The 13846-nt window shown below is 39.5% G+C and overlaps 1 protein-coding gene across 1 annotated transcript in view; it reads left to right on the top strand.

Moving 5' to 3' along the window:
* The first annotated feature begins 9313 nt into the window (after positions 1-9313).
* Positions 9314-13846, top strand: part of YAF2 (YY1 associated factor 2) — a 28370-nt gene continuing 23837 nt past the window's right edge. The window contains exons 1-2 of the mRNA XM_063309416.1: positions 9314-9582; positions 9998-10123. Coding sequence (XP_063165486.1) covers positions 9557-9582; positions 9998-10123 — 152 coding nt within the window. The 5' untranslated portion in view covers positions 9314-9556. The remainder of the gene's footprint in view (positions 9583-9997; positions 10124-13846) is intronic.

Consider the following 13846-nt stretch of genomic DNA (forward strand, 5'->3'; position numbering starts at 1 on the left):
TGCCTTAAGTGCTTAATATAGGAAAAAAGTTGAGGTAAAAATAAAATAATCTAAAAGGGCTTGAAATATTTATCAATATGAGTGAAATTAATGACTAGTGGATGGTATTATTAATACTAGACAGAAAATCATATTTTCACTGTTGGACGTAATACAGTAAAGCTTTGTATGAGCAGTAAAAAAAGTTGTCTCTTAATAGCTGCCATATTTCACCAATGAAATATGGTGAACTTCACCATATATTTCATATAATATGGTGAATTTCACTATATTTCATCATATTTCACCAAAGAAAAGTGGTGTGTGCAGCTTTGCTTTACTGCATGTGTGCAACTTACCTCAATTATAAGGCTGCCTAGGGCTTTAGGCAGCAAATTGATGTCACACTCCAAAAGTAGGTGAAGCCATTTCTGGAGAGGTGTAGGGCCTTTGGTCTCTGCGAGGCTTAAGGCATGCAGTTTGCCCCTTAAACCACTCCTAACTCTAAAACAGGCAAAAAAGAAACAAAATGTTTGGCTCAATACACTCAGAGGTGGCTATAGGGCTGGTGAAAGGATGCTGGCAGATCACACATTTTGCATCTACTTCACCAAAGCACAATTGAGCTAGTTAACAACCTCATCTTTTGGGGATCCGTGCATCTTAGCTTCATTTTATCTCCACAATAATAGTCTTAGGAGTAATCCACTGGATTCTATGGTCAAGTGGGGACATTTATTTATTAGGATTTAGATGTAAGCCACCCAACTCACAATAGTGAGTCTCAGTGGCTTATATATAGTAAAAAGCATAGAACAGAGAAATCAAAACCAGAACACAGAAACACCCAATGTAAAATAACTGAAGCCAACCACAGTGTATTCCAATTCAAATCATTTCATTTCCAGCACTCTAGCCCAATGCCAGAGGGAAAAACCAGGTTTCCAGAGCCTTGTAGAAGGCCAACAGAGTCTGAATATTGGATGAAATGCTGTTTCACAGGGCAGGTGCTGTGAAGGTATACTTCTTAGGTTGCTCTAGATGACATTGTTTAATAGAGGGCACCTGAAGCATGCCTACTGTGTCAGATCTCTGGAACAAGCCAAAACACAGACAGGCAGTCCCACAAATAAACCAGGCTTGTGCCATAAAGTGTTTTATAGGTGAAAACCAGCACACTGAATTGCACTGCTGCATTCTGGACTATTTGCAATTTCTGGATGATCTGCAAAGGCAGCTCCAGGTAGAACACATTGCAATAGTCCAAATGAGAGGTGACCAAGGCACAAGTGACCATGAGTATGCCCTCCTGATCCAGGAAGAAGTGCAATTGGTGCACTAGACAATTTGTGCAAAAGACATCTTGGTCATGGCTGTCAGTTGCTCTTCTAGCAGGAGACAAGAGTCCATAAGGACCCCAAACTGAATCTAGTCGTAGTCTGACAACACATTGGACTATGTTGGTATTTATTGGTGATATGGACCTCATGCAGTTTAGTATTGTCACAAGGTAGACATTAAATACTACATAACAGTAAACAGAGACTGATTTCAGAAACACTCAGAGAAACTGAATGAAAATGATAGCCAACATTTGCCTCAAACAGAGATTCCATAATGTCTCTTGTTATAGATTGTTTACTATATAATTTATAAACCATGACAGTTACATTATTTAAAATGATACTTTCCTGGTTTAACAGTTATACAAATTAATTTTTTTGTTTACAGTCAGAATATTACTGCTGTAAAATGATTACATAGATTTTGCTTTATTTTATTTTGAAAACAGTAAGCATAATTTCATATTTTATTTTGGGAAATATTTTTTTTTCATTGTGCTGTATTTCATTCCTCATTCATGATCTCACATCATCTCATCGAACTTTCAACCCGAAGCCATAACAAGCTTATATAATTCAGTAATGTAGAATCATGAATTTTAAGATGTACCAAAATACAGACTTAAATTATTTAAATTGAATTTCAAACACTGACATATTTTTGTCTCAGTGGCTAAGTATATATTACCCATTAAAATTCTGTGTGAATGACATGTATAATTCTTATGAGAAATGCCTACATAATTACTGCTCCATAATTATATACAATACTATAAAGTATTGTATACAATTCATTTTCACAAGAATAAGACATTTATAGTGCCACTCATCTCATTATCATTGAATCTGAGGTAATGTTTCAATAATAAGAAAAATCACGTAAGGTGGAAACTGACAGGTGAAATATGAAAACATTATTTTCTTATGGTAACCAAAATAATTGATGTACCATTTTAGACATGCAGAGATTCTCTACGACTAAGACCAGAAAATCTTTGTTCCTTCAGATGCTACTAAGTTTCCACTCTCAACATCCCAGCCACCATACACTACAGTGCTGCAGATTCCACATCCCTGATAACCATATATCCATGTCATAATTTTATGTAGTCCCAGATAAGTAATTTGATACCCAACAGAGAATTTAAAAAAAAGACCTTTTCCCTTTAAAAACAATTCTGTTGTTCCTGACCTCCCTTTGGATCCTTTGGATTGGTGCAGACTGAAGCATATAGATACCTAATTTTGGAGGTCTGATAAAATTAATAGCCTCAGCAATTATAACCATTTGAAATTCCCATAAACCTATTTCAGCCGATGTTCAATCCATCATTCTGTTCCCACAATCATGAATCAGATGCCAGTTAAAGTCCACACACAGGATATGAGCGTCATAGCTCCTTCCTCATGTTCACAGTTATTGGTATCATAATACTTTTTTAAAAAAAATGTTTGTGCTTTCGACTCAATATTGACTCCTGGTGACTGCCTGGAAAACCCTGCAGGTTTTTTTGGCAAGATTTTCAGAAGTGGTTTGTCTTTGCCTTCTTCCTAGGGCTGATACTGCTCTTTAAATGCAATATGTATTACTTTGCTTTTCTTCAAAGTCTCATGCCCACCCTACTATGTTTCGACAGCTCTCCATGGCATCCACAGGATCTCACTGATTTTGTCAGAATGATGCAGCATTGGCGCATCACATATATAGGATCCACTCCTTTGGGGTGTGCATACAATGTCACTATACAATCCCATGGAGCTGTTTTTGTCGGCCTGACATGCCCCCTTGTTCTTGCCCTGAAGACACCACTAAAAGTCTACTCATTCTGCTGACTGGAGTCCTGAACATCTGCCCAAAGTAATGATACAAAACAAACTGTATTGCAAGGTGTCCTTTTATGATATCAATACAAAATGAAAACTCTTACACATGTTCAGGATGCTATTCTGTGCTGCAGGGTCAAACTTAACCTATTGCCAAGAAATTCAGGAAGGATATAAAACACAATACACCACAAGCCATGAGATGTTATAATAAAACACAACAGTATTTACAGTTAAAGTGGATAAAAGAGGTTTTTCCCTTTAAAAAAATTATACTACAGTGCAATAAATTGAGGCCTCCCAAAGACTAAACAATAACTAAATACATTCAATATTGGGGATAGGGAACAATACACCACCATGGCCAGGATAGATATACCTCCCCCCGCATCTTGTGTCCACGAGAGATCATTGACAAGTGCAATCAATGCTGAACTCTGATTGAAAAAGGTCCAGATAATCTATTTCGTCTATGGCCCTCTGGAGTGCAAGCTGACCACCTTCTCAACAACTTTCACTACAAAGGGATGGTTGGAAATAGGACAAAAATTGTCCAATTCTGTTGGATCAAACAATGGCTTTTTAAGAAATTGTTTATAAATGTATCATTCTGTAAAGAGAAAGATTTTGTTTTCATAAGCAAAATAATCCACCTATTTAAATACTTAATATTTAATGGAAATCAAGAAAATGCTTGCACGCATACCTTTTGTATATCTCACAATATTTTACATCCAGAAATATTAAAATGCAGCTCTAGAGTGCTGGAAAAAACAATTTTAAAAGCACTTAACTGAGCATGCAGATCTTGTTTTATGGAGAAAATCAGATTCCTGAACAAGTCAAAATTAACTGTCACAACACAAATATTTCAGTTGCAGCAGATTTTTGCCTAACAATCCATGGACATATTGAAAAAGATATTAGAATCTGGAGCTACATATGAGAAGGTAAAACAATATATCTGAACTAGCCAGCTATCTTGACCTGCTTTCTGTCTCCACCTATGTAGCATATTTACTGTGTATTTTAATATCATAACATCAGCAATTCTCAAAGGCAAATTTAACATCTTATGAGAAACAAGTATTCTGCATGACTCTTTAACAGTGGAAATACTGCTCAAATTTATTGTATGTACTTCTATAACCATGGTATAGAACTTCTTTAAAAATTAGGTTTTGATAGTTTATTTTGATAATCAAAATTTATTTATTTTCTATCCTTCCTTTATTATTTTTTATAAATAACTCAAGGCAGCAAACATGTTTCTTTTCTAATTTGCAACCAAGACTATTGTATAGAGTAGCCAAATTTGGAGTAGTAGGTAATACAATTAAACTGCAGATAATGTCTGAGTGACCTTATATTTGAATGTCATCTTGGGTAATGAATTATGTAATTAAAATAGATGGTTGCTAAATTTTCTGTAATTATGTCTTCTATTCTACTGTGCCTCTGTTGTTTATTTATTACAGGCTGATGATTATAATAAATCCAGATTTTGATAATACTACATCAATACTTTTGGCTGTACTCTTGGTTACCTTATTATTTCATAACAATATATTTTTATTCTTTACCTGCCATACAATTTATAGTATCTATTCTGGATTCTCAACATAGCGGTAATATAAATTAATTTGATGTGAACTAGGTCCACACACACTTAAAGAAAAATAATTCAATTTTTATATTATATTCCTTGCTAAAACATGGAATTCAAAAACTGCATGGTTATGTCTGTTGTGAAAGGACAAATGGAATATACTGTAGGTATACTTTTATCAGAACTAGAAAAATATTTGGTGTTAGAAACAAATATGTAGGAAACAAACCCCAATATTTATTTGTTTTATTTGTTTGTTTTATTGTATTTATTTAAAATGCTTGTATGGCTGTTAATCCCATGAAACACAACTCTTTTTATTGTTTACAACAATAAAAACCAAAAGACTTTGTTTAAATGATTTATATGATTGCCAATCTCACAACAGTGACTCTGGGTGGGCTACAAAGTTAAAACAAGACTTAATCACCTAACCATGATGTCTGAGGTTAAAACAATAACCCCAAATAATAAAAGCAGCATTACCAGCAACAATATTTAGCTCCTAGTTCTCCAAATTGCTGAAAATATATCAACATTCCTGGATTCCTGTGCTAAACATTTAGGTTCTAAGAACTTAAGAACATTTTAGTTTACTTAACATCTAGTTCCTTAGTTTCTTAAGAAACTTAAAACGTTTCCAGTATCTTCCAAATAAATAATGTAAATAAGAATACTTAAGAATGTCAGGAAATTTCAATATTTATTAATCTAATTATTTGTGGATAAAATAATCTTTGAGATACACTTTTAAAAACATCTTTTGTGATTAAAAGTATTTCAATTTTTAAGTATGATGACCAAGGATGATCACTGATTTGTTATAAGAGAGATTGAGGGAGGGAGTACACAAGCAATTGAAGAACAACATGACTGAAAAGACTTGCTATGTAAGCTGACATCCATTCATGCAATACTATCTGTAACCCACTTGGTTGAGGACCTTCAAGTTATATGTCTCCATGGCTTATCATGGTTGTTGAAAACAGCAAACTATTGAGGCATGTGTAATAGCCCAGATCCATGTTACGGTGGTTACTCTGAAATGTTAAAATAAGGAGAGAGAAGATCTGTGCATTCCCTCTTTTGTATATCTCAAAACCTAGCTGTCTTCCTTCCTTCAGCTACTTCAATCCCAAGAGCTCTAGCTAGTACATAAAACATAAATATAACAATAAAATAGACTAGTATAATGGTAATAATGCAGATAATAGACCATTAAACTGACCATTCTGGCAGCAATGGCTGTATACAATCAAATTCCAGAGTATAGACAGTAAGGAAGATGATCTTGACAGAGATATATGAAATCCATTACCAAAATGATGAGGAAAACCACAAGCAGAAAGTATGCAGAAGACAGACACCTCCCTAATTCACAAGAGTATAAGAAGGGGAAGAGGTACAGCACAATCAGACTTACAAGATTCTGTTATAGCCACTCTCTATAAAAGTAGTTTTAGCTTTCCTATGGAGTTGATCTGTGGTCCAGGCTAACTGGTGGGGATGACACAGAGCCAGCTCTACCAGGTAGCCTTTAGAAAGCCGTAAGAATAGCATCTACTTGCCCCTTGGGGATGGGGCAAGTTTCAAAGCAGGGGATCCCTCACACAGAATGGCCACCATCATGCCCCTTCTCACTGCACTTCACAGTAGGGAAGAACCTCAGCATGTGTTCTCTGTTCATCTGGGTTGAGCAAGCAGAATCTATCTTGGAAGGGCAGTATAAGAGATACCAAGGTCCCAAGCTATATAAGACTTTATAAGTAATGACCAGCACTTTGAATTGCATTCAGAAACACAGCATTATCCAATACAGCAGTATCAAGACTGCCCAGTAAGCATGTGGGCCATTGCATTTTGGACCAGCCAAAGTTTCCACCTTAACTTCAAGGGCAGCACCATTTACAACTAATTACAATAATCTAGTAACAGGATGACAAGGGCATGAGCAGCCTTCTTCAGTACCTCCTGTTTGATACAGTAACCCTGCAGTTGATGCACCACACGAAGTTTCCCTGGACACTACTTCTGGAAAAAGGAGGCTAGGAACACAACAGTAATTATGTAGAATAGGTTCCAGAGTTAGTTTCTTGAGCAGAGATCAAACCAGTGCCTCTTTCAAAGCTACTGGAACTTCTCCTTCCCTCAAAGAGGTACTGATTGTAACCTGAAACATTCTTCCTATCACCTCCAAGGCTGTCTTTATCAGTAAGGTGGGGTGGGGACATATGGCAAAGCTGATTCAAGAACCATATACTCAAAAACTTCCCAAATAACATCGCAAGGCATTATTCCTTTTCATTGAATTCCATTCAATCGGCTTCCTACTTGAAGCTAATACAAGTGATTTTTGTCACAAATGTTCAGCCAGATAATTGCAACTTACCACCAATTGGCTCTTCTGGCCTATTCTTCCATAAAAGGGCTCAGGATACTCTTAATAAGGCAGCTAGCTCACATTATAGAGACATATTTACACATTGTTGCCCTAATTGCCACAATGGGCTCAAATTTAAGTTCGTACCCTTGCCTGTATATTCATTTTCCATCAGGTCATTCCAGACCTCTTTAGTCACATCTCCCACAGCTCTTCAGAAAACGAAGGGCCTGTTCAGGATCTGCAACCAATGAAAGGCCACTCAGAAGCAATCCTATTTAGTATCTTGGTTGCCTCCATATTTTAGAAGCTGATGAGACATTCAATAGAACTCCCTTGATGAAATCCCCAATCTCTGTCTGAAAAGTCTCTTGATCCATCAGGCACCAGAGACAAGCCTTCTAACCTAGTCAAATCCATACCCCCCTCAAATAATATCAAGTGTTCAGGAAGGGATACTGCTAGAGTGCTAGGAGAAAAGTATAATAGCAACATACTCGTCATTCAGGCCTAACTTCACAAATACAGTCTTGCATCCAGCTACCTGTGAAACAATGTTCCTTACAACAACCAGGGTCTTGCAATGCGCAATTGCCTTCTACCTCCATGCTTTGGGGTTATGAATGACCTAAAACTCAGCCAGACAGACCATACTGAGAGATACCTTGTATTCTGTGTCCAGCTAAGTTTTGGTGATATGTGTCAGAAGTGCCCTCGTCTGTGATTTCATTGTGGATGATATTAGATAAATCTGGCATTCAGAACATCAGTCTAAGCTGATGGTGCCCAGCTACCAGAATGCTTAGCTCAAAGTACAAGATTAGGGGCCTGAAATAAATATTGCCTCCAAATTTCCCATCTCTCTTCCCATGAAACAACCTGCCCTCATCTGCTAGCATATTTTGTCAGTCTATCACTATTGTTATCCTTCCCTGTGTACACTGGTCAAGCATTATAAAGGCAGATGCTTCTATAAAAGCCAGGTGTCTGGTGATTCCTGCAGTCCAAGTCAAAATGGCCATGGACAGTGCCCAGTGACTGAAAGGGGGGGGGGACATGTCTGCAGTAGCCTAAAGTGGACAACAGGAGTGAGGCAGATTCCAACCCCTGGCTGTATCTGTAATCAAATGGTAGGTGAAGCATGTCAGATTGTATCTATAGCACAAATTATATCAGGAGAAGAAGGAAATACTGGTACAGATTAAAGGCTGATTTAAAGCTGCCATAGGCCTGGAGACAAGACAAAGACAATGTCATGAAGTAATGGCAGAAAAAAAGTACATACAATAAGCCATGGTCATGCCACGGTTAAGGGCAAATGTGGAAGAGCCCTAGGTTGCTTCAGGAAAATATTAAAATAATGTATCCACTAAAATTGAAATAAGTATAGCAAACTGATGCCACAGTAATCATTTTCAGTAATGAGTCTAAATAATAATGGGGCATCTGGCCATATTACCTTTCACATTCTGTGATTCCTTCAAGGATAGAGGGGATGAGCATGTACTCCACGTACTTACATGCTTAAAATTGCTTAATGCAGATCAGCTACTTTACCACAATCATATTCAGCAGTTTGCATACTTAATCATTCACTGCAAGTTGACCCTGTCTTAGCTGAGATCTGACAGCTGTACGACAGCAGTATGTGCCTGTAATGCCTTGGAGGGAGATAATTTCAGCTGTTCGGGGTCCAAATTAAATAAACATATCTGAAGTCAGCATTGTACTCCTTACCGATTGTAAACTGGAACAGTGTCACTCCGGATTTATACGGAATCCAAGGGTATGATGTGGGGCTGACGACGTGGGCGTGCTGGGAAAGTCAACCCGAATGAGCGACTGCGCTAAGTTGGAAATTAGGGCAGTAGCTGGCTAAAAGGCTCGGCCTACGAAAGGGTACGACTTCACGACTAGGGAAGAGAGCGCACACTGGCAAGGCGAACGCGTCTTTGCGCAAAAGAGGAAAGCAGCGGCGGCGCTTCTGGCCCCAGAGCGGGCTCCTTCTTGCCGCCGCCTGAGGAAGGCGAGAGCCGTTCCGCTCTGCCCTCACCGCCGTCTAGGGCGCGTCGGCCTGTCTGTGGGCTGCCGCTGGTTGGCGACGGGGGGAACACGTGAGTGAGGAGAAGAAAGGGGGGGCACAGGGTCGGGTTGAGCAGGGGGGCGGCAGCAGCAGGAGTTTCCCCGACAGCTGGAGGTGGCGGCGGCCGCGCTTGGGAACAAGCGGGAGGCGGTAGCTGTTCGCCGCAGCAACAGCGGCTGCAGCGGCTCCTCCTCCTCTTGCTGCTGCTGCTGCTGCTTCCCTTCACTGAGTCCCTCCGCCTGAGTCCCAGCCCCCGCCTCTCCGATCCTCCGCTCGCTCCTCCTTATTGACAAATACACAAAGGGCCGCGCCGGTCTGGAGACGCGTCTGGAGCCGGCATGGGAGACAAGAAGAGCCCCACAAGGTGAGGAGGGCGGAAAGGAAAGCGAACGGGCGGGCAGGCGCGCAGGCAGGCAGGCAAAGGGCCGCCGCGGGCAGGCCGGTCAGGAGAGGGGAGGCGGCGGCGGGGCTGTGGGGCCGGCGTCGCCGTCTTCTTTTCGCCCCCTCTCCCTCCGCCGCTGCCAAAGCCTTTGGCGCCCCCCAACGTAGCAGAAGCGGTGGCGATGAGGAGGAGGAGGAGGAGGAGAGGAGGAGGAGGAGACGAGGAGGAGACGAGGTAGTTGGTGAGAAGCGGCGGCCGAGGCGAAGCAAGGCCCTGAGGGGAAGCAGGGAGGGAGCGGGCGGCCGCGGCGATGTCTTGTTTTGTGTCTTAAATCGCCTTCCGTTTTTCCTTGTCCTCCCCCTCCTCCTCACCTCCCTCCCCCCCGCTTTTTGGGTAGGCCGAAGCGGCAGCCGAAACCCTCCTCCGACGAGGGCTATTGGGACTGCAGCGTGTGCACCTTCCGGAACAGCGCCGAGGCCTTCAAGTGCATGATGTGCGATGTGAGAAAGGGCACCTCCACCCGGTGAGTGAGCGGGCAAGAGGCCTTGGCTGACACCCACTTCCCCGGGCAAAGCGGGGGCGGCGGAGAAGACTGCCCTGGCCGGGAAAGGCGGCCTGGGCTGCCTCTCGGAAGAGGAGGGGAGCCGGCGACTGCCACCCTCATAGCCACAGGCGTACTGATTGCTCTCACGTCCTCTGTGGGGAGTGTGACAGCTCCGTTCTGCATCTCCCCCCCCCACCCCTTTACTTCATCTCCCCAATAAACATCCCACTCCGAGGCTGAAGGAGAATTCCTTTACCGTGCACTTAAAACACATGCCTTCGCGGCAAGGGCTAGAGAGGGTAGAATAAGCAGCTTTCTCCTTCTGACTGCCTCCCACCTTTCTGGATATATAAGGAGATGTGAAGTGTTGGCTGTTGGTTTTTAATCATTATGGTAAGATAAAGTATTTCCGATGCTGTGGAATACTCAAACTGACCAAATATTAATAGCAAGCAGTTGCACAAATTGTGATAATAGATTTGGTGTCATCATCGGTTGAAGAGAAAACGAAAATCGGCCAGATTATTGAGATAACTGTTATTATAATATTGTGATACACACACACCCACCCACACACACACTACTGCATGGACAAGTCCATGGACTCTGCTATAGTCCCATTTATATTGTGTTTGTAGAAAATCACATAGTTATTGTTGATCAAGATAAAAGGAGAGGTCAGGAAGTACTTTCTATTATATTTGTCTATATTATCATTGCTAATATTTTCTATTACTATTCCTGTATTCCAGAACTTTTAAAAATTAGCTGATTATCCAAAAAATGGCCATTATTATAACAAGAGAGGGAAGTGAGGGAATATGGAGATACCTATTTGTGAAAGCTGAGTGGTAGCTGCTGAGGTGATGAAAACTTCGAGCTTCTCCTGTGGGATATTAAAAGAAGGGAACAACATGGTTATTGGTAATTTGGTAGACCAAAGTGGAGCAGGAGGTTTGTCATTCCATACCCTACAAATGCAGGTAATTGATGTCAGTAGGGTTTCCTAGTGAGTAACAGTATGCATTTGCTGAGCTACTCCCTGCTTCCTTACATGATTATACAAGTCTGTAGATGTAATTCAATTAAACTATGAATATTTTCTTATTGCACTTGTCTCCCATGTCCCACTGTTACTTTAAACAGTTACTGATTAACTTGCAGTTTTCTTTAATCCCTTTCATTAGTCAACATTGGCAATACATGCTTTCTTTCAAAGGACCGTCTCTAACAGCTATTTCTTAGAGATCAGATTTTGTTGTAGGTGCAGTGGTAACCTAGGACAGTACTTAATATTTAATATTTAAAATTAAATGAAAGTGATTTACTTAGATAGATGAAACAAGTGATCTATGTGCAGAGTGGTTCAAATTTGTTTTCTGTCACTGGGGACTCCCAGCTATTAATAATGGAATCTTGACCTATTTGTAGCCATACCATTATTTATTTTTTCCTTGGCCCTCTCAAAGTTTGTCTGAATATTCAGACCAAGCTAATAGATATTTGTGTGTGTGTGTGTGCACGTGCACGCGTGCATGCACACATGCATTCATAGCTTTTAAAAAAATTATCAGCAATATTTTCTGCCCAGTTTCAATTATGCAAAATACTTGTTATATATCTATTAAAGTTAAGAATCTCTTACAACCGGAGGCATTACAAACACATTTCAGACTTTGAAAAAGTGTTGTGGGTGCTGTCACAAAATGGCTGTCAAAATGTCATGTGCATTAACAAAATGGTTGCTGTAGTTCATGCTAATGACCATAATAGGAGAGGAAGTGTAAAAGTTAAAAGGCAAGTCATTTGTCCAAGAAAATGAGTACACTACAAAGCCAAAGTGGGTCTAAGCAACAAAGCCACTTGTTTGAACCCAGTTTTCAGCTCCAAAAAATTCTCACTTTCTTTTTCTATTACTTATTTTTTATGATATAAATTTATATGACCACCCATCTTGATCAAATAACTCTGGGCAGATAACAAGCAGAAAAACAGGAACATATGCATATATCAATTGGGGAAAAAAGTAAAAGACGCACCCCACTTATCTTTGTATGCCAGTGAACTTGCTTAGTTTTGTTTGTGTCTGTGCCAGCAAATATCTCTTCACATTTCTATAAAGAAATTCACCTCCCAAATCTCAGTCCCCTGGAAAGCCAAACCTTTTTCTTTCCTCCACAGCCCCAGTTTTGTTGTTTCTTATTTCTCTTTTTTTTATCCTCCATAGGGCTATTCACTCCCATTTTTCATTAGAATCCATGGCTTTGGGATTCCCTTCTCTCCAATACCTTAATTCATTTCACTTTCACCCTCCCTATTCAAAGTCGCAGTTGGTGCATAGCAGCTAAGCTGCTAACTGGTGCAAGGTAAAAGCATTACATGTCTGTAATGGTTCCAGTTGCTTATCAAGCACAATTTAAGGTATTGTCATGAACCTTTAAAGCCCAAATGGTTAGGTGCTGTAGGGTGAACAAGATCTTTAGGAAATATATATATATTTTAATGATGGATCCACTGTTCGAATTTCATTTATCTTGCATACAGGAGAAGGTTTTTTCCTGCATTGTTTCAGTGATTTGGAATGCACTCTTGTTTGAATTGTATTTAGTTCCCAGTCTTTCTATGTTTAGAAAATTTGCATAAAGCATATATTTTACTAGGCTTAGAGTAATTCGGTTAATTTTAATAGCAATTTTTTTTTAAAATAAAGATTTTTGTAATTTAATCATCATTAGCCACCTAGGATGTTCATGGTATTCAGTGTTCAATTATTCATATTCAATTCATATTCATGTTGAAAGAAGATATACACTGAACGAATGAATGTTAACAACTATTGGTTATCAGTCTTTAGGCTTTCTATCAGCTAATGCAAAATGTTACTTTTCAATCAGAAAGAAAATTGAACTATATTGTAAGAAACAATTACCAGGCAGAAGAGTAGCACAAAAGTTTATATGTTTTTAATTGTGTGTGAGTGCTTATGTTAATTAAGCAATCTGATATAAATAATTGCAGACAGCATGTCATGTTAGGCCATCATGCCCATGGGTATACAATGGAGATCTAAAATTAGACATAAAGTTCTTTATCCTTATTGTGCACCAGCATCAAGCTCAGGTTCATTGTGACTTTATTACAATACATATATTCACATGCCATACATTGCTTGCAGAGAACATAAAACATAATCTGAAAGCAATAAGAATAAGCAGTACTTTTAATTCTTATGAAAGGCAGAGAAAGAACACTCTTGTTGGTAAGAGGGACATTCCATAGCTTCAAGGAAATCCATAGCCTCTGGAAGTTAAAAGCCCTCCTTTCTCTTGCATAAAAGCAAAAGCATACAATAGAAGTGAGGACATGGCAGTTTTCTGGATTTTAGGGTAGAAACATTTTTAAGGTACAGATTAACATCTTGAATTCAGATAAGAAACAAAAGCAGTTGGCAATCAATACAATTGCTGCAACACTTGTTGAACTCATATTTTGCAGTTTTCAGCAGGAAGGAGGCAGATAGGGACATTCTGCATTAGTTGTTAACTGATTTTGTACATACAGCATATTATACAACATATTATACACTGCACAGCATATTGCAATAATCAAACATGAGGTACAAATGCATGCATCAATTTAGCCTTGTTCTGTTTCAAAAACCCCAATCCTGTACAGTTGATTACTGTATAGTTAATTTTGGCA

Source organism: Candoia aspera, chromosome 7 (genome assembly GCF_035149785.1).
Source record: "Candoia aspera isolate rCanAsp1 chromosome 7, rCanAsp1.hap2, whole genome shotgun sequence".
NCBI classification, from domain to species: Eukaryota; Metazoa; Chordata; class Lepidosauria; order Squamata; family Boidae; genus Candoia; species Candoia aspera.